The sequence below is a fragment of the Panulirus ornatus genome, chromosome 27, assembly GCF_036320965.1.
Source record: "Panulirus ornatus isolate Po-2019 chromosome 27, ASM3632096v1, whole genome shotgun sequence".
NCBI lineage: Eukaryota > Metazoa > Arthropoda > Malacostraca > Decapoda > Palinuridae > Panulirus > Panulirus ornatus.
This window is the reverse complement of record NC_092250.1, coordinates 2,030,796-2,050,856: the sequence shown is the minus strand read 5'-3', so window position 1 is coordinate 2,050,856 and position 20,061 is coordinate 2,030,796. Positions and strand designations below refer to the sequence as shown.

Below are 20,061 nucleotides of genomic sequence, written 5' to 3'. Positions count from 1 at the left end.
TTATGGTGCGGAAATGCGTATCAATAGATCAAAACTAAAGATAGACCCATAAATCCATCAATCATTTATATGTAAATTGATCCAAGCCGATGTTTCGACTCAAAATATTGACATAAATGAGATAGTACAATTTCGTCTTATGGTATTGCAAAGTTCATCCACTCCTGAAGCTGATTTAGTAAGGAGGTTGTGAGGAATTTTGCAGTTACATAGTCCCTCATGTTGACCAGTCGCAGGTGGCTCAGTGTACAATATCCACGTGTTCTCCCTTACCCTCTTGAACTTAGGGCCGTCTCCTGCTGGCGAGTGTGGTAAGGTGCAGATGGTGTGAGGGAGAGGGCGCTGAGTCACGCTGAGTTCAGCATGACCTGGGAGGAGAGGTGGTGAGGAGGAGCCGGGGGGCGCCCCACGGCAGGCAGGTGACTGCGCGGATTGCGTCTTGTGCTACGAGGTGAGGTGAGGGGGGGAGGGAGCCCCTAGCGCAGTGCTGGGGACCAGGTGAGCAGTGCCAGCGGGAGGAGGAGGAACCAACCAGCAGTGACGGGCGCGTGGCCAAGGTGTGCGTGTGGGGGTCTCACTTGTCAGTCACCATGTCTACTAGCCCACAGGTCCGGAAGGTGGTGCTCAGTACGGGCAACATCCTCGAGATGGAGGAACTTATTCGCAAGGCAGGACAGACCACTACTGAAGAGGTAATGCTCGATCAATACTTCTCTCTAGTAGTTCTTCAAGGTCCTTCAGTAATGCTAACCACCATTACTTACTGCTATAGATATATTGATAAACTCAAGTATGTTGTGCACATAGAGGGGAATGGATGTTGCTTGGAGATATTGAAATAACTTATCAAGTGGTGTTGTTAGTAGTTTTGGGTGGCTATACAGATAGGATCAATGATTTCTATAGTATTATGAGTAGTAATATAAATTCTTAATGTTCCAGTTGAATTTGCTGCATGATCTAGATTAGAACTCACACTTGTCATGTAACTTATGTCATGTATAAGAATAAAATTGCATTTTACAGGAATGGTTGCAAAGTTACTAACATGTATTCATGTAATTCATTTCATAGGATATGTTTATAGTTAATGTGCAAGGGTATTACAACAGTAACTTATGGAAATGGGGAGAAACTCATCATTAGACACCTATCAAGTTAACATTTTATAGAAGTGCGTTAGTGTGTGATGTGAATAACGTTTCTCTAGTGATAAAAGAAAAAAAATCAGTTATGCTGCTGTTGTTGTGGGGAGAGCTATGAAGATACGGGCAAAATTAATACAAAAGTAAGCATGAGACTTGCAGAAATCAAGAGATCTTATAGAAATGTCTCCTGACTTTACCTGTAGACTAAGATTTAACTTATTTTTCCATGATTTTTTGAAGTACACTAATGAGATATATGTTCACCAGAAGTGGTTGCATTTACTGGGATGGCTTTGTGCAGAAGAAAATACATGGAGTGCTCAAACCTATCAGCAACTTAACAATCGTATTTTCATCAGATAACATTCAGAAAGACGAAAGGAAATGCATCGCTTCAGTAAAAGCAGGATAGAACAAGAAACCTTTAGTTTGAAATCTTTTATGAATTAAGGTGAAATAAGAAAAAGATATTAATGTAACAACTTGCAACAAATTAACATTATAGACATATCAGAAAAGATTGGTAGTAACAGTTTCATCATGCACTGAAAAATGGATTATATTGGCTGCAATTACAGTCCATTTTGATGTTGGTTAGACCACATCTTGAGTATGCTACCCAAGCGTGGTTTCTGCATTTGAAAAAACATTAATGCCGTTAAAAATTGCTAGCTTTGGAAAAGAAAATGAAAGCTTGGTGTGACTATATGAGTGTTTAACAAGTTCAGACTGTAACAGCAGTAAATGCAAGAGATGAAGGGGAGATACAATGTAGTTCCTTAAAATTCTCTCTTGTCAAATGAAATGAATTTTTCATCAGCAAGAGATGATTTTGATACTCTGAATACACACAAAAAAAGACCTAAATGTCAGAAAATAGTCATATATGTGAAGAACAGTTACAATGTGAACCCACTTACCAGTCACAGTTGTTACTGCAACAATATTCTAATCACTTATGGGGAGACTAGATAGTATCTGGACAATCAGCCCCCAAAATATGAGTAAACAAAATTTTAAAATGTGACCAGGCAAGACAAAAGAGGATCTGTAAATTTAGCAAGGCAATTTTTAGCTCTTTGGGGAAATCAGGCCAGTATTCAGTGATTCTGATATGAACAAGTGATTCAGTCTTCCCTACACTTTTCCTGATATTCATAGAATTGTTTCATGCCACTGTCGCATCAGCATCCATCTAAATCACTTCAGTACGAAGATTCCATTAATATGCTTTTCTTCCACCTCCATAAGTTATTTTTGTGTTGCTCTTAAGCTACATAATTACTTGTTTCACTTAGCAGAATACCTCTAGAAAATCAGATTTTCTTTCAGGTACTGTACAGTAGTTTTACAGGTCAGTAAAATTTCAGTTCAGTACTGCCACTCTGCTTCAGTATGCAGTTGGATGAAACATTTTAACATTTAGTTGAGGATAGTTTTGTCACCAAACCCCTTGGGACAATTTATGTTTAGGTTTTATGAGTGCATCAAGTGTAATTAGGATTTTTTATTGTGCGAGTGCTTGTCCCATTGATGGGCTTTACATCGTTGGTGGAGAACTACCTAGTTGAAGGGAATATGAGGATTCTAGATTAAAAAACATGCTTTTCACAAGTTCAGGGCTGATAGTGTGAACATGTAATGCAAAGATTCAGATTTGATATGCTTATTTAAGTGTGATATAACTGTAACATTGACTTATTACAATATAATCTGTTTACTTAGATTGGGTCTTTATAAGGGAAGATATTGATGCCTTAGTGAATTTGTCATGCATTTTTCTTTTATGAAAAAGTAATTTAGTTTTTATTGTAGTCACTGGCAAAAGTCTGCTCCCCATCCTTTGCACTGATATTTGACATCGTCAAAATCATGTTCCCGGACCCTTGTAATATCTGATGTGATTGACCAAATTCTGCTCCACAGTTCTTGCTATGATGTCTGACATTAGTGACAGAAGTCTGTTCCCTATCCCTTGTTGTGATATCTGACAACAAGCATGTTGTTATCAGAAGTAAAAGACTTAGATGAGTTACCATTACTGTTAAGTGGCTTCCCCACAGACAGTGGTGAAAATCTCAACCAAGCTCTCTCTTCTAAGAAATGCATTAATTCCTGGTTAACAGGTATCTTCAGATACTTATATATCAGAGGATTTTGAAAGCACTTTCTTTAAAAGGAATGATCGAACAATATTGATTCTTATCCTGTTATGTATATATCTACCTATGTGTTCATGAACATATAATCTCACCTTGTCACACATAACGCTTAAAACTTAACTCACACAACTCATTCGTCATTTCTCTAGATTTTCCTGTGGTTAGCATTATGCTTTAGCCCTGCCTTTTAGCAAAATGGTCAGAGCCGTAGATAGAAGTAGTAGGTAGGAACGTTAGACATGAGCATTAGGCAGTAGTAGTAGTAGTAGGTAGGAACATTAGGTAGACACATCAGGTAGATTATGAACATTAGGTAGGATTCTCTAGAAACACTGCTTGAATTGCCCTTTGATATTGGCCTGTTAAGGATGAGGCACAAAAGGCTAAGTGGCACTGGAGTTTAACAGTTATAGAGACTCTTTTGCCATGGCTTCCCCCTTAAGGGAGTTCCTGAAGGGAATGGGAATTAGAGATAAAAATAGATCTTCATGTATATTATATTTTATTATTATACTTAATTGCTTTTCCCACATCAGAGAGATAGCACCAGGGAACAGACGAAGAATGGCCCATCCACTCATATATATGTACATCAATTTACTTTAATGAGGATTTGGACTGCCAGGACTTACCAGGCATACCAGATGTTGGTAAAGAAAAAAAAAAGTGCTTTAGAGAAATTCATGAGAGTGGTGTTCAGTTCCTCTCTGTTTATATGGAAAAGAGATTGCACCTTTCACTTTAGTTATTACATATTACTCCAAAGACTACAAATTACAGATAGTGTGAAGTACTAACTTCTTGAATATTGCTTACCTAAGATGTTAAATTCTGAATTTCAGCTACGAGGAAGTATAAAAACTACACTGAATAGCTGGGGTGGGTGCAAAGCAGAAGCTCAGAATGGTGAGGTACTCACCATCCAGCGGAGTATTGACAGGTTACCTTCTAGAGAAAGCACAGGCACTAAGACTACTGTCAAGCTTTTCCTTAGCAGCAATGACTTTCAGCAGGTTGAAGATGCCATCAAAACTGGTAAGTATAAAGAAACTAGTTAGGGTTAATGTTGCCTCCCAAGTCCTCCTTCGAACAGAATTGGGAAGCTTATTTTGTGCTAGATGATGTGATGAGAATCATATTGTGTTTGTGTAATTACTTGTACCTATTTTTGCTGTATGGGAATGGAGTTTCACACTTCTGGGACCCCATCTTGTAACCATTCTTTCCTACTGGACAATTTTTAGATTTCTTTATGCTATCCACATTAACTATTTCTTCATTCCATCCCTCCACTATTGTTATACTTTAGAAGGGCTTCTTTTTTAACATGTTTAGTATTTAATTTGATGCCATGTCTTCTGGTTGTCCCATCCCTACATCTTTCATAGAACTGCTCTCTGTCATCATCAGTGTTTTAACAGTTCAAAAGATGTATATCAGTACACCCATCAGTTTTCTTTCTTTTGTGGTGGGCATTTCAGCTGTCTTAAATTTTGATACTATCTTTGTTGCTGTCTGGATCTTCTCAATTACCTCTTAGTGCTTATTTAGGTGGTGACAAAACCTGAGATTCTTATTCAAGTTTTGTACACATGTATGACCAGAACAACTTGCTGTTTATTTACTTATCCATAAATTTGAATGCATTTGTAATATTGCCAGGCAGACAATTGGTCTCCTTACCTATTCTCCTAAGATGGGACTCTGGCAACAGGTTAGGGACAGTGTGCCCTCCCAGGTGTTTATCACACAGATTCCTTCAGCTTATTTCTGCTAGATGATATTCATATCATGGCCTTCTATTGCTGAGACCCATCCTCATTACTTTACATTTGGTAAGGTTGAACTTCATTAGCCTTGTATTTGATTAACTTTGGATTATGTTGATATCCCCTCGTAACTTGATACAATCTTCCACACTTTTCACTTCCCTTATGATCTTTTCATCATCTGCAAATATTTTGCATAGGAATTCATACGTCCCACCAAGTCATTTACAAAAATTGAAAAGAGTAATGGTCCCAAAGCAGACCATGCAGAACTGCACTGATGACCTTAAATCTGTTTTGAAATATACCTTCCAGCTGGCTGGCTGGAGTGTCACATATATATTCATCACAGCACATCTCTCAGCTTCTTTGCCTTTAGCATATGTGTGTGTGTGTGTGTAGAGTGGATGGGTTGTTGTTCATCTATTTCCAGGCACTACCTCACTGACAGTGGAAACAGCGATCAAGTAGAATAGATAGATAAATGAAATATACCCAGGTTCCTGGGTACTGAACTCCAGTTCCAATTATTCAGGTTTCTTGCAGCATTTATCAAAAGCCAGATATCCAGCCTGATAGTAGAAATATCCAGCATTTTAAATTGCTGAAAATTGTGGGATAGCTAGATTGTTATTGGATATCAGTCACATCCCTACCTAACTTACCCATCCTTGACTGTAGTCTTGGTGATTGATAGCACAGCACAATTTGCCTCACCAGTTGTATATAAAGAGATGCATTAACTCTATTTTTTATAAATTCATTTCTAGCTCCTAGCTGTTTAATGGGTAAGATCAGCTGCTTTCTCACAAGACTTAAGAATTAGAATATTTTCTAGAACAGGATATTGTCATTCATACTCAATATGCCAGACATAGGTCATTTGTAGTATTAATTACATATTTGCACTGTGCAGCTACTTAAATTCATTTATGCTCTCTGCCTTCACCATGTCCTCAGTCATTTTAGTCCATTCATTCATTATTCTTATACTATAAAAGTGCTTGTTTACATCTTTTGTCAACATCAATCTATTGTAAAATCTTGAAGGTAGTAATCAGATCATACCTCACTCTTTCTTCTCCCAAGGAAGGCAAGTTTAGTCTAAAGCCTCTTCCTGTAACTCAGCTCTCTTAATTCTTTCACTGTCTTTGTCGTACTCCTCTGAACCTTCCTATTAGTTCTTTGTGTTTCTTGAAAATCATATTCTAGTTTTGGCCTTCCGTTAGGTATGAAGAGATTGGTAAGTTTATCCTTATTGATACTTGAAAGCTATTCTAGTATTTCCCAGTTGACATTGTGTCTCAACTATTCTTCTAATGTGGGATTCTGGGGATATGTTAGTGACAATGTGGACTTCCAAGTCCTTCTTAGTCACAGAATCCTGAAGCTTATTTCCTGCTTAATAATCATATTGATAACTTTCACTTCAACCCATCCTCATTTCTGTACATTTGCACAGGTTGAATTTTATTACCCATACATCAGATTATTTTTGGAGTTTGCCAGGTCACCTTGTAAGTTAATGCATTCTTTTTAAGTACCCTTGTAAAGTGATACAATCTTCCATGCTTTTTACATCATCAGCTGACATAATCAGGTGGTGATATCTTGATTTTTCTAAATAAGGTTCCAGAAACAGTTTGTTAACTCTATTTATTGTCACTTTCCCAAACAGTGTCCTCGGGCTTGGATTTGCCATGCATCGACTCTGTTATTGTAACACCCCCAGATGTTAGCGATGATGCAACACTCGAGAGCATAGAGCCAGTGTGGCAAGCATTAGAAGATGCAGTTGACAGAGGAGCTGTGACTGCAATTGGCTTGGCAGATGTGTCATCTCAGCTCTTTACCGAGTTATATAAATGGGCCAAAGTAAGGATGCTGCAGTTTTTCAAATTGCTTAGGTTTTTTCTTAATGAGACTGAGGAGAGAGCATTTCAGTGATTCCACAGATTTAATTCTCATTTACTCATCCAAATGATTTGAAAAATGAATTAATAATTAATGAAAGCACTTATACTCTTTGACATATAGTTACCTTTCATTTTCTTAGATTTGAGACAAGAAATGTTCAGGCTAATGAATCTAGTCAGAAAATTTGCAAGAAGATTTTGCAAACAACAATTTTATTTGAGTATTTAATAACCAATGTTTCACAAGAATGATTTTAGTTTGCCATCATGACTTCCACACTAAAGTATCATTATCCACACAGTTACATATTTTGGAGATAATTTTGTTACTTCTCAATATGAGGACAATGGGATTTCATCAACACTTATAATGAGTATTTCTCTGAAAACAAGAAAGATCCCTTTTGATTTTGTCAGAAATTGAAAGGGCATGGTCAGTATAACACCTGTAAATGATTTTGTTTCAGTATAGTAACTTAATTTTAGCAATTAGATTTCAGTAGTGCTATTCTTGTGTGCTTCTTATAGGACAGGGAAGTTTCCTTTTGATTTGTAAATAATTTTGTTTCTGCACAATAAACTTACTTTAGCTTTCACATGTGTTTCCCTTGAGGCAAAGCATGCTCTTTTTTTTTATTTTTAATTACCTCTACAGCCACCTTTGCCATCGCTTGTGCCACCACCACTACCATTACATGTGCAGCACTTTTTCATACCTTTTGCCACCACTTCTGTTAACCCCTTTGCAACCACCACCCCTGCCTCAACTTCTCCAGGCTATCACCTTTACAGCCAACTGTGCCACTACTATCTCTGCCATGTGCTTTGCTTCCACTGCAACTATCACATCTGCAATCTTTACAACCTGTGTCACCATTTTTGCCATCCCCTCTCCCACAACCCTTCATGCCATCTTTGATAGCAAATCTACCCCATTTCTGTCACCCCTCCAGCAACCATCCCCTTTACTACCAACACCTCGAGTATCATTTCTGCCCCCCCACCCCTGCAACCTCCTCCTTCATAGGTATCTCTGGCATCTCTTTTGCACCACCCATACTACTTCCACCACCTCTGCTATCATTTTAGGAACAACTAGTACTGCCATATCTGCCAGTGCCTCTTCCAGTGTCTTTGTCAACCCCTTTATAACCACTAATACCACCTGTTCAACCACCATCACTTCCATCATCTCTGCCAACCCATTTGTCACCACTACCACCTTCACTACATCCACCACCACAGCTGCCACTATCTCTGCCATTCTCTGGTCACCACTTCTGTCAACACACACACACACACACACACACACACACACACACACACACACACACACACACACACACACACACACACACACACACACTCTCTCTCTCTCTCTCTCTCTCTCTCTCTCTCTCTCTCTCTCTCTCTCTATCACACCTGTCACCACCTCTGCAACCATTTGTGTGTCACCACCTCTGTCACCATTATTACCACATTTGCCAACACCTTTTCCACCATCTGTCACCACCTTTTTCTACCTCCACTTTCACCACCTGTACAACCATCTTTGCTGTTTTCTTTTCCATTACCACTGTCACTATTTCTACCTCCATCCTTACAACCAGCCTTTGTGGCACCACCACTATCATCATCTTTTATCTACGCTACCAATCCCTGCCATCATTTCTGCTGCTCCATCTGCAACCATCACCTCCTCCACAACCACTATGCCACCACAGTCTCGCCATCTGCCACCAACGCCACCCGTCATGCCCCTTTATTAATACAATGACACCTTTTTTTTTTTTTTTTTGTCTTTCCTGCCACCAAAACCTCTGAATTTCCTGTGTCATCTTTTCTGCCACCACTACTTCAGCACTCCTCCTTTCACCCTCTCTGCCCACCATTTCTGCCACCTCACCAACCTCCTCTGTCAGCATCTGCGTCATTCTCATAGCCACCCCCCTTTGTTACAGTCACTTTCTCCATCCCTGATACCGCATTTTCTACTATCTCTGCCATGACTTCTTTCACCTCCTTCACCATTATCTCTGCAACAACCCCTGTGCCTCTTGCATTACCACAATCAGTATCACTGCCTCTTGTCACTTTCTGTAACCACCCCATTTCATTACTTAGGCCCTTTCTAATGCCTAGTGATGTTGCATTACTTGCTGATGCATGTTTAGGAAATACTTTTGCAGCCCATAAAAAGTACCATATGCCAACCTTACATGTGTTTCATGCTTTAGTAACTGGTAAAGTTTTGCATCATAGTTCAGTTGTCAGCCACTTTTTTGATGAATGGCCTTGAAATTTCATATGCCAATGCATAATAATGAGCACTTTGACAATCCATCAAAAAATTAGATCACCAAGATGTACACTTCATTCCACAGTAACCATATATTGTTTAACATTTGGGCTTGGTTCTCAGCCATTATGTGATGTACAGTTACGTACCATCGTATGCTGATGCACATTAACAAATGCTTCATTGTTGTCCCAAGAGTAGGTTGTCCTAATGTACATTTTGTGCATACCATTTCACTTCTCAGCCACTGATGTATCTGGCATATGGTCATGTGACTTTAAATGTTAATGCATATTGGTGAGTGGCTTCAGCATACTACCAAAAGAAGGTTGCCCTGACCTACATGTTTTACCTCACAGACAAACTTCATAATTAGAGGCTGCCTATGTTTTATGATGTCATACTTAGAATTTTTAGTCTTTTATATGCACTGACCTCTCAGACTTTTAAACTAGAAGTGAGTGTGCATTTAGGCTTATCCTTCCTCATGAATTAGGAAAGGGTACTTCATTGAATTAGTTTTTGACACATGGATAACACTGACATCTTCATGCATATTGTCTTACAGGTAAAGCCAAGCACAGTTCAAGTGAACTTTGCTTCATGCTGTGTTGTCCCCAAAGAGTTGTCATCATTTGCTCAGCAGCATGATATCCAGGTGCTGACTCATAATGATCCTGCAGGTAAGATCAATCTTTTGGTGACCTTTGATAAAAAGTATGGGAACATTTATGAAGTTTGGATGGAATATTTGAAAATAGAAATGAAACAATTGGAGAAAATAATCTTGACCCTTTCACTGCTCTGAGCATCATGTTGCATGTCATATGTTTTATTTGCTTCCACCATCATTTAAAGTCCCTGCAGATGTTTGCTTCCACCAGTTACCCTTAGGTGTCACTAGCAGCCAATTGCACTAACATCAGCTTGGATTAATGCCACATGTGTACCCTCTGTCATGAATTAAGTGTGATGAACAAAGTCATTGATGAAGAGGAAAGCTTGTAAACATTAAGATTTTCATTTGATGCAGAACAAAAAAAGAAAGGTGTGTTTGTAGAAGGCTGAGGTAAAACTTGAATAGATGGAGCCTGTGTAAAAATTGGTTGTGTAAAAGTGAATTATTGTCTCAGCAGGAACTTGAAATTGATGCATTTTGCCTCAAGCTAAAATGAGAGTGAAGCATCCATTCCTAGAGCAATGTGAGAGTAACGTCTATGTCTCATTTGCAATATAAAAGCCCCCTCTTATTTTTTTAAGAAATGATGATAAATATTTGAGACAAATAAATGTACTGAAGGTAATCCATGATAGTAACATAAACTGTATTATTGGGAACTTATTTTAGATGGTAGATCATTTTGGTATTTTATCTCAACTACTTTATTTCACTGTGCAGATGCCATAAAACAGCACAGGTCCATACCTGTGTCATTTTTAGTCTTAGAAAAGCACCCTAAATCAATCTGCCATTCCATGTTATGCAGTTACAAACTGCCATAAAGGAATCAGTTGCGTGTGTCAATGTCTCATTATATCTGACGTAAGTGTCCAGTCTCTTACTTTTGAGTAAATACCAAGAGTGAGATGGAAATTTAGTTAGTCTTAGATTATAAACAATTATCCTACTATTAGTACTTACATTTTTAGTGATAAAGTTATTTGGTCATTTATTATTATACATAAAGAGAACCCAGAGTAATGTATATGTAATTTTCTTGTTGAATTTAGTGTGAAGTCAGTCTTAGAAAGAAACCATAGTGTACTTTACTTAAGTGCTTCAGCCTCTTGCATTATGTTTTGAAAGTGCCTGCTCATTCTTACACCAATTTGATAAGAAAATTTTATATTAATTTTTCATGTTGATAAAGTTCTGCTTATATAAATAATGTGTGAATCTTCATGAATATGTATGTTTTGGGTGCTTAGTATATGTAACATTAAATCATGCCTGGAAGAAAATCATGAAGTGTGTTTTAGGTCCACATTATATGGAGCTTCACATTACAGAGTGTGTGTGTATATATATGTTTGTATGTATGTATATGTTGATATGTATGTGTATGTGCATATGATAAAAAGAGTGTGGTTGAGAGAGCAGAAGAGGGTGTGTTGAAATGTTTCGGACACATGAAGAGAATGAGCGAGGAAAGATTGATGAAGAGAATATATGTGTCAGAGGTGGAGGGAACAAAGAGAAGCTGGAGACCAAATTGGATGTGGAAGGATGGAGTGAAAAAGAGTTTGACAATTGGGGCCTGAACATACAGGAGAGTTAAAGATGTGCAAGGAACAGAGTGAATTGGAACAATGTGGTGTACTGGGGTCAACATGGTGTCAGTGGATTGAACCAGGACATGTGAAGCATCTGGGATAAACCATGGAAAGGTCTGTGGGGCCTGGATGTGGAATGGGAGCTATGGTTTCAGTACATTACACATGACAGCTAGAGAGTGAGTGTGAACAAATGTGGCCTTTTTGTCTTTTCCTGGCACTACTTCACTGGGGCGGGGGTGTGCTATTTCTACATGTGGCTGGGTGGCGACGGGAGTGGATGAAGGCAGCAAATATGAATGTGTACATGTGTATATATGTATATGTCTGTGTATGTCTGTATGTATACGTTGAAATGTATATGTGCATGTATGGGCATGTATGTATATATATGTTTATATGTGTGTGGCGAGGTGGCGATGGGAATGAATAAAGGCAGACAGTGTGAATTGTGTGCATGGGTATATATGTATGTGTCTGTGTGTGTATATATATGTGTACATTGAGATGTATAGGTATGTATATTTGCGTGTGTGGACGTGTATGGGGGTGGGTTGGGCCATTTCTTTCGTCTGTTTCCTTGCGCTACCTCGCAAACGCAGGAGACAGCGACAAAGCAAAATAAGTAAATAAATATATATGAGCGGTTGGGCCATTCTTTGTCTATTTCCTTGTGCTACCTCACCGACACAGGAAACTGATTAAGTATGTTACATAAATAATGGACGTTTATGTATATATTTGTGTGCGAGTGGATGGGCCATTCTTCGTCTGTTTCCTGGCGCTACCTCGGTGACACAGGAAACAGCGATTATGTATTATGAATGAATTGATATTTTTTTATGACAACTTGTGTATTAGACGAGTGAGCATGTGAAAATCTTGTCCAACACTATTGTACTGGGGAAATTTACCCAGTATACCAGAAGTTGGAAGGTTTAAGCAGCCAAGGTGATATTATTCACCTCTGAAGCAGTCTCACATTCGCACATGCCTTACTCTCCAAATAAAAACTGCCACTGCATCTGGGAACTTTCCTCCCTCTTCATCTAATCATAGCCCCATACACAAAGCATTTCTGTTAACCCTATCATGCACTTTCTTCAGATCCTCATCTACTTCATAGAAATCCTTGTCTTCTTAAGTGTTTCTCACACAAACCTTTCAGAGCAAACACCTGATCCCCATATCCCCTAACATTTGTGAAGCCACATTACTGCTCCAGATATGATTCTCCGTACATGTCATCACCCTATCCTCAACCACTTTCTCATACAATTTAGCAAGTCTTTTTTTCACATTTGTTTGCCATATGCCACATAGTCAGGAGGTACCAGGAATAGACATAAAAGGCCCTGTTTGCTCACATTCACTCTTTAGTTGTCTTACATAATGCACTTACACCAGAGCCTGCCATACACAACCAAGCCACACAAATGTTTCTAAATTTTTCCGTGACTGCTTCATGCTCCCTGGTTTTGTGAATATGAAAACACAGGACTTTGGTTATATCTGTATCTTCTACATGCTAGTTATTGTTGTTTGATATCAGTTAATTTAAGAAAGTTAAAGGTATCCTACATATTCTGCCGATTTATAGTTAAAAGGCTGTAGGAAACATCATCAAGACAAAACTCAGTCAACTTTACTTGGACTAGCAGCCTTACTGCTAGTCTTAGAAGATATATTTAGTGAATATGAAAATACTGTACTTAGGATTTTGGTTATATATTCCTATATTAGCTATTAATAACAGCTAGATTTAAAAGCAAATATTTTATGTAGACTTATCTACCTTCTTATCTAACCAGTCTCTCAATCTTGGGAAATATGATTTACCACCGAATGTGGAGGAACATAATTTTCTTATAATTAGTCATAAACCGTAAGGAGATATTTATTGTGCATTGGAATGAAAATACAAAGACAGCATGTGAAGAAAACAATACTTCTAAATAGTAAGGGCAGACTGATACCATGCTTAACCCTTCTGCTGTGGCAGTCTCTAAGTTTGCAACAAGGCCAGGGCTTAAATTAAATATAAAGGGGTTGATGAAGTGGAAAGAGAAGAGACAAAGAAAAGTATTTAAAGAATTTTAGAGGATGTGAAAAACCTCTATTGTAAAAAGTGTTGGGCCGCAGATATTGAGAAAGACATGAGAGTGCTGAGAGTTCCAAGGATTTGAGGAGTTGGGAAAGACACAGTTATCAGAATGGCCCACCCTTGAGTTACCAACAACCACACAGTACTCATGTGATGCAGTAGCTTGCTGAATATGGTGATTTAACTAGTGGTGGCAACACGCAAGCAGCCAGTTCTTGGGAGCAAAAACCAAAGTATTACCTGTAGAAGAGGGAAAGTGAACTAACATTGCAGCTTTGGGCAAGTTGGATTTTAAAGTTAACGTGGGAGAGTTGATATTCTCAAATATCTTATAAAGAAGTCTTTTCATACTTCATTACGATGTCCTACATTTGTGAGGTAGTGCCAGGAACTGACAAAGAAAGGCTGCATTCATTCTCATGTGTAATGTCCCAGAATCGGAGTTCCTTATCCACAACCAGACCCCTCAGACTTTTCCATGGTTTACCGTGGACGCTTCACGTGCTCTGGTTCAGACCATTGATGGCAAGTCTTTAGCTATATACCATATCATTCCAGTTCACTCTATCCCCTACGCCCTTTTCATCCTTCTGCATGTTCAGTTACAGATCATTCAAAATCTTTTCCATTCCATCCTTCCTTTAACAGTTTTGTCTCCCTTTCTCTCTATTCCCTCCACTTTTGACACATATATCCTCTTTGTTAACCTTTCCTCTCTTATTTTCTCTATATGTCTTAGCCATTTCAGCATACTCTCTTCAGCTCTCTCAACCATATGCATTTTTTTACCACACCTCTCTCTTATCCTTTGATTACTTAGTCACATCTACAAACATTTAATTTCCAAAACACCCACCCTTGTCTGCAGTTTTATATATAGCCCATGAATCACATCCATATAATAATGTTGAGACTGTTGTGCCTTCAAAAATACCTGTTTTTACCTCTCGAGATAACAGTATCTCTCCACACATTCTTCATCGCTCCTGAAAGCTATGCCCCCGTCACCCACTCTTTAATTCTCTTACACTTTCATGATTCCATTCAGTGCCATGTCCACTCCCAGGTATATAAAACACTTCACTTCATGTTTTCTCCGCTCAAATTCATATCCCATCTAACCTGTCCCATAATTCTGCTAAACTTAATAAACTTGCTCTTATTTGCATTTAGGATCAACTTCCTCCTTTCACACGTTCTTCCAAAATGTCACCAACTTAGGCAGTTTCACACTCATATCTGCCACCAGCGCTGTGCCATCAACAAACAAGTACTGACTCACTTCGCAGGCCTTATCATCCACTACAGACTGCATACTCACCCTTGTCTTCAAGAATCTCACATTTACCTCACTCACCCACTATCCACAAACAGTAAACAGCCGTGGTGACATCACATACCCCTGCCACAGACCAGCCTTCACTTGGAACCATTGCTTCTTGCTTCCTAATTGTACACATGCCTTACACCCTTGATGAAAACTTCTCACTGCTTCTAGCAGCATTCCTCCCACACTATACTTTTTTAAGACCTTGCTCAAGACACCTCAACATGATCCATACCTACATTTAAAATCCAAACTAACCAATTAGCAACATGATTTTATTACAGTTAACTAGGACGTAATTTTTTTAGATAAAATGATATGCAATTCAACTTGGTGAGGCTTTATTTACTTATGATACATGGCTCTTAACTTTTGTAGCATTCTCATAGTCACAACATGGGGTGATTATGCAGTTCATTCATATTTTTTGGCTCTGCCAACTTGTACCTACCTTATTATGTCCATGAAATAGGATAGTGGCTGTCAACGTGTACCCCATTAAACTGTGAATGGATTTGTGGTGATGATAAAAGTAAAGATATACATCTTTGGTCACAACTACACAGGAATTAGTTTGTTCTTATTTTCTGTTGGTGTTCCTTACATCTGCCTTAGTGTTCCTGTTTCATGTTGGTGCTCCATACATTTGTCTTTTTATGCTGCAGAGCATAATAATTGACACATCTGATCCACCACTTTAACCCTTAAACTGTGATACACATCATTTATATGCTATTTGTTAACTGCAACATATATCACTTGAAGCAAGATTTCTCCATCACTTAAGTGTAACTTTTAACTGATTAAAGAAAAAAGATTTACATAAAATCATTTTTGCTACTGTATGAAAATTATTAATCTCTAGCTTCTTTCTCTGTATGTTATTCAGTAAAATGACTCTGTTTTTCAGAAATAGTGGATGAGGATGTCGTTTCAACCATCACAAGTCGCTTGGGTTTATCTGGAGTTCAGTGTCAGATACAATGGATTGCACGACACAGAACCATTCAGCAGTGTTTTGGTTTGGTACAAGACAAGGGCTACACGCTTGCTCTGGCATGTGACGTTTAAATGTTTGGGGACTAACCAGTGTAGATTGTCTGGAGGTCCCAAGTATTGTGATGTTATCTTGTTAGGTAGTAAGATTGTTATTGGGTTGAGGGTATAGGATGAAATTTGTGTAGGAGGTACTTTAAACATTCTTAACTTGAGCTACATTTTTTAATGTAAATCATGCTCTTTTTAGGTATTAGTTCTAAGGATTTGAATACAATGATGTGAATTGATATTTCAAAGAGTATATCTAAGAAACAGCTTATTGTTGATGCTACCAGTTTTTATGGTATTTATGAAGTATTTTGCCACTCAAATGGCAAATAAATCTTTGTGCTGTGACTTTACTTGAGTGCAAACAGGGTATTAATGCACTCAAATACCTCTTGAGAATATAATCTTTACAGTTTTCATAATAAAGTGCAGTTTTCAATTATCTCGCATAATTTGTTACTGATATTGCATAAGAGAGAGATCATATTGCAGGCTATGGGATGAGACAGCTAGTCTCAAGTTTTGGAAAGGTAGGTGAGCTTGTAACCCATAATTGTGTAGTATTACAGTATTTTATGGTTGAAAAATGTTTTACATGGCTCAAACTTCAACTTCATTGATTCTATCTACAATTTTGCTCTAATATTTGTACTTTTAACAAGATATAGCTGCATATAATAAAGATACTCATAGAATTTGTTCAACTTCTCAATTAATGTTAATGATCCATTGAATGGATTTTAATTGATGCAACCTTCATTAGGCATGAACGTGTTCTTTGAGTATGGTTGTAGAAGTTGTGATAATGATAATTGTGATCAATGAAATGAGTTAATATCAAATATTAGTATTATTCATGCATTGTCTTTTAATCCATGATATAGATAGATAGAGGGATTCTAATCCCATTTAGATTTAACAGCAGTTAAGTGAGGTCTTTAAATGAAAGGTGTACAAAGAAGTAAACTAGAGCGACTAATTTTTAGTGGTAAAGGAACTGTCTTTGTATTCATATTAGATACTAAGTGATAATGCCTTTTTTTTCTCTCTCTCTCTTTTTTTTGAAGACATGTTTAAGAAGGTTCCACTGAAGTGAAATTGCCCTTCATAACGTAGGTTTGTTCCATGATTTTGTTTAGAATATGGATGAATGGGCATTTCAGCCGAATGTGTTGAACATGGCATTATATGTATGGGAATGGCTGTGATGTTTCTGGTATTGTAGGGTGTGTATTGATTACACATTATGGTAATATATTTGCTCGGAATTTATTCCTCTTGTATCGTCTTTATGATATGTGCAACTGGTTTCTCGGCATAATGCAAAGCTTTAAAATGTAACTTGACACCAGGTAGATCATTGTGGTGTAGAAATATTATATCAGGTTCACAAATTCATTTGAGTAATTTACTCTTATCATATGATTATCTGTAATTTTCATGTTTGTGCTGGTTGCAAAATTGCATCATCTGCTATCATGCTAGAGAGAGAGAGAGAGAGAGAGAGAGAGAGAGACAGAGAGGTGTCTGAGAGAAAAAGACGTGTGCTTACCATAGCATCAGACAAAATGCGTTGATATGAGTGCAATATCTTATGTTTTTGTAGTTCATCTAAAGGGACCTAACCTCAGTTAACACTGTCAGTGGTAGTTTCAAATTTCCAATGTGTCAACAATTTGTAGGGAGTACAAAGCTTGATTTTTGTTTCTCAATCCCGATGGGATTAGGATACTACAATTTGTCGGTATGCATCTTGGTATGTTGGTGTATTTGTGTGTGTGTGTCAGATGGGATAGATTTTCATGTCACTCACAGTGAGTTGCTGTAACTGTTTTCATGTCTTTAGAGTTTACAGGATATATCAGAAAAGTGCTGACGTGTGAAGCACGCACATGTATCCATTTATGTCTATGTTCAGTAAGGGTATGCATTGTGTTTACATTATTATTTGATGCTGTTTGATTTATAATTCTTTTATCAGTCTAGAGGATTCTTTGTGAAGTTGAAATAATCTCCCTAAAAGCATGATCTTTTCCTTGCCATTTTGGTGATGTGATCAGCCCAGAGAATATTAAACTCTCCAGGTAGTTATGCCATCTCCTTTACGTAGCATCCTGGTAAGAACCTGGCTTTTCAGTTTTTGATAGAGTGCTACACATGTGCACCTTAGTGGCCCTATAAATATTTCACAGTTTTGATGTGAAGACTGGAAGATTAGATGATAATCATAACTTTTATCTGTATTATAATCCTGTCTCTCAGAATATAATGATTCTTACTTGGCTTTTTAATACCCAATGAATTCCACTAGAAGAGTATACATTAAAGGAATGGTGCCACAATTAAAATGTGTCACAGACTGATAAAATGATGCTGTTGATTTGCATCTCACAACCACTGTGACCTCTTGTATCCATTGGTTAAATTTCACCGTGTGTTAGTTTGGAAATTTAAGCATTGGAAAACATTCCTTGCAACACTAAACCATAACATTTTAAGGGCTTTGCTAATAAACATGTTTAAGAGTTGTAAACCGTTTTGGTTTTGTTAACAGTATCCCCTGTTTGCTACTTTCTAGTCTTGTCCATTAGGTGCAGTATAGCTCATATATAGCTGCTGCACATATAGCAGTTTTATCTGCATTTGTTTCCTTGAACTAATTTCCATGTAGCATTGGAGCATTGAAGTACGTGTGGAAAAAGAGGTAGTTATCCAGGAGGGCACAAATGGGTGTGTATGAATGTCCAGTAGTTCCTATTGTGTTTATTAGATGGGAGGTATGGGATATAGATGAGGATGCATAGAGAAGGTTGGAAGTGTTTGTTATTAAATGTTTGAGGCCAGTTTGTAGTGTGATACGGATTGATCAAGTATGTTAGGGTAAGAGATGTGTGGTAGTAAAAAGAGTGTGGTTGAGAGAGCTGAGGAAGAAGTGCTGAAATGGTTTGGATATGTGGAGAGAACGAGTGAGGAGAGGCTGACAAAGAACTGTCAGAAGTGGAGGGGACAAGGAAAAGGGGGACACCAAATGATAGATGGAAGGGTGGAATGAAAGATATTTTGAGTGGTTGGGGCCTGAACTTGCTAGACGGTTAAAGGCATGTATGGGATGGAGTGATATGGTATACAGGGGTTGACATGTTGTCATTGGACTGAACCATTGCATGTGAAGCAACCAGGGTAAACTATGAAATGGTTTGTGATGACTGGTTGTAAGCAGGGAACTGTGATTTTGGTGCATTGCTCATAACAGATAGAGAATGGATGTGAGAGAATGCAGCCTTTATTCTGTTCCTGGCACCACCTTGCAAACATGGGAAACAGCGATCAAGTTTGACAAAGTATTTCATACATTAACTTCTGCTCGAGTAAGGAAGCAAAAAACGAGGTAGATTGTATAATATTACAAGGGACTTGGACAACAAACTTGGTTTGAAATGTAGTTCATGCAATTCAACCCAAGCAATGGTAAATTAATGAGGATGGGACAAATCAAAAGAGGCTTCAATGTGATTACTACCTTATAGCAGAAAATTAGTTTCAGGATTGTGTGTGAAAGGGACTTGGGAGTAGACATCACCCCAATCCTGTTGCCAGAGTCTCATTTAAGAATGGTGTACTGCCAAAGATCAGAATAGCTTATAAGTATATGGATAAGAAAATAGCACTCTTTTGATATCCTAAATTAGGCACAAAGAACAATTAAGAAAGCTAAGCTACAAGGAAAGACTGGAGGCTTTAAATTTTCCAACCTTGGAAGAGAAGACCGATGGGTGACCTGATCACAACCTTTCAGTTTTTAAAAGGAATCGACAAAGTGGACAGTTCTATGAGAGGTGTGGGGACATAGCAACCAGAGGACATAACATGAAATTAAGAAACATTTAGATAGGGCTGTAAAGAAATAATTTTACAGTCTAGAGTGATCAGTGAATGAAACGCATATGTGGGCTGTTTGTCAACTGTCTGGCAGCTTCCTTGGTGTATATACGTACTAAAGCCAGGATTTCTTGTA

At 38.0% G+C, this 20,061-nt stretch overlaps 1 protein-coding gene across 1 annotated transcript; it reads left to right on the top strand.

Annotated features, from left to right (window-relative positions):
- The first annotated feature begins 172 nt into the window (after positions 1-172).
- On the top strand, positions 173-18,324 carry Gclm (Glutamate-cysteine ligase modifier subunit). Its single transcript, XM_071678078.1, has 5 exons — positions 173-692; positions 4,153-4,345; positions 6,758-6,954; positions 9,863-9,977; positions 15,910-18,324. Exons 1-5 carry the CDS (start codon positions 591-593, stop codon positions 16,068-16,070), a joined length of 768 nt encoding a protein of 255 aa, XP_071534179.1. The 5' UTR covers positions 173-590; the 3' UTR covers positions 16,071-18,324.
- The last annotated feature ends 1,737 nt before the right edge of the window (positions 18,325-20,061 follow it).